Source organism: Arachis duranensis, chromosome 9 (genome assembly GCF_000817695.3).
Source record: "Arachis duranensis cultivar V14167 chromosome 9, aradu.V14167.gnm2.J7QH, whole genome shotgun sequence".
In the NCBI taxonomy this organism is placed as follows: Eukaryota; Viridiplantae; Streptophyta; class Magnoliopsida; order Fabales; family Fabaceae; genus Arachis; species Arachis duranensis.
Window position 1 is genome coordinate 118,352,842 of NC_029780.3, and position 1,617 is coordinate 118,354,458.

The 1,617-nt window shown below is 38.7% G+C and overlaps 1 protein-coding gene across 1 annotated transcript; it reads right to left on the minus strand.

Annotated features, from left to right (window-relative positions):
- Positions 1–435: 435 nt before the first annotated feature.
- On the minus strand, positions 436–1,269 carry LOC107467944 (uncharacterized mitochondrial protein AtMg00810-like). The gene is made up of 3 exons (XM_016087173.1): positions 911–1,269; positions 561–798; positions 436–456 (listed from the first exon to the last, which is right to left on the minus strand). The coding sequence occupies exons 1-3, from the start codon at positions 1,267–1,269 to the stop codon at positions 436–438; spliced, it is 618 nt and encodes a 205-aa protein (XP_015942659.1).
- Between the last annotated feature and the right edge of the window lie 348 nt (positions 1,270–1,617).

The window sequence follows — 1,617 nt, forward strand, 5'->3', positions numbered from 1 at the left end:
AATAACATTTATGCGGAGACTTTTAATTAGTCTTCGAGAACACATATTCTATATAATTTTTTTAAAGATGGTATGCGATGGATGTGTTAATCGTCAAGAAAATTAAATGGATGTATGGATATAATATTTATATAGATTGTTAGAAAAAAAGAGACCAAACTAAAGAAAGTGTTTTGCGTATTATTCAGTCTGATGAAAAGTACAATATACAAGGAGTATTTATAGGTGCTAAATGAATTAAAGTAATAAAGACATAGAATCCTACAATTAATATACAGATATGCTATATAAATATAAACGATACTAATCGATCTAAATTGATTCTAATGATTCTCTAACATCCCCCCTCAAACTCAAGTAGGAGTTAATGATACCAGCATGAGTTTGGATAATAAAGTCCGGAAATGAGTCGGGTGATGAGCTTTCGTGAAGATATCAGCAGTTTGATCCAGTGTTCTAATAGCAATAAGACGAATAGCATCAATAAGGATACGTTGCCGAACAAAGTGACAATCAATTTTAATGTGTTTGGTGCGTTAATGAAACACATCATTATGTACAATCTGGATAGCACTGCGGTTATCACAAAAAACATCAGTAGGAGACGACTGAGGAACACTCAGATCTTCGAGGAGCCAACGAACCGAGATAACCTCAGCAGTGGTGTCAGCGAGGGCGAGCAGTGAACGTTTGCTTCTTAGCACGCCAAGAAATGAGAGCGTCGGCAAGAAACAAATAGTAACCAGTAGTAGAACGACGATCAGTGGGATCACCAGCTTAATCAGCATCGGAGTAAGCCTGAAGAGACAAAGAGGAATGGGCAGAAAAATAAAGGCCATGAAATAGAGTGCCTTTGATGTAGCGAAGAATTCGAAGAACTGCCGCATAGTGAGTAGTACGAGGAGCTAACAAGAACTGGCTAAGTACACGAATCAGATAGGCGATGTCTGGTCGGGTGATAGTCAAGTAGATGAGACCTCTAACTAACTGTCGATAGAGAATTGGATTATCCAAAACAGTGCCATCCATAGGGGTAAATTGAACATTAGACTCAAGAGGAGTAGACTCAGTCCGACTATCTATAATCCCAGCGCCAGCAAGAAGATCTGAAGCATACTTAGCCTGAGAGAGATAGATGCCATCATCGGTGGAGATGACCTCGAGTCCAAGAAAATAGCTGAGAGAACCAAGATCTTTCATCTCAAAGGTACGGTAAAGTGAGGCCTTGAAATCAGAGATACTATCAACATCATCTCCATTAATGATCATGTATCAACATACAAAAGTAGAAGAACAACTCTACGTTCACTTTTACGAATGAAGAGGGCATTCTCATGAGGGCTAGAAGTAAAACCAAGACTGCATATGGTAGTGTTGAACTTGTCAAACCATTCACGAGGAGCTTTGTTAAGTCCATAAAGTGTCTTACGAAGGAGACAAACCTTACTATAAGGACAAGGATATTCCGGAGGTGATTTCATATAGATTTTCATTTTCAAATCCCCATTAAGAAATGCATTCTTCACATTCATCTGACTGAGAGACCATTTTTTAACCGCGGTAATGGCAAGAAGAGCTCTAACAGATGTAAGACGAGCGACAGGAGCAAAAGTCTCT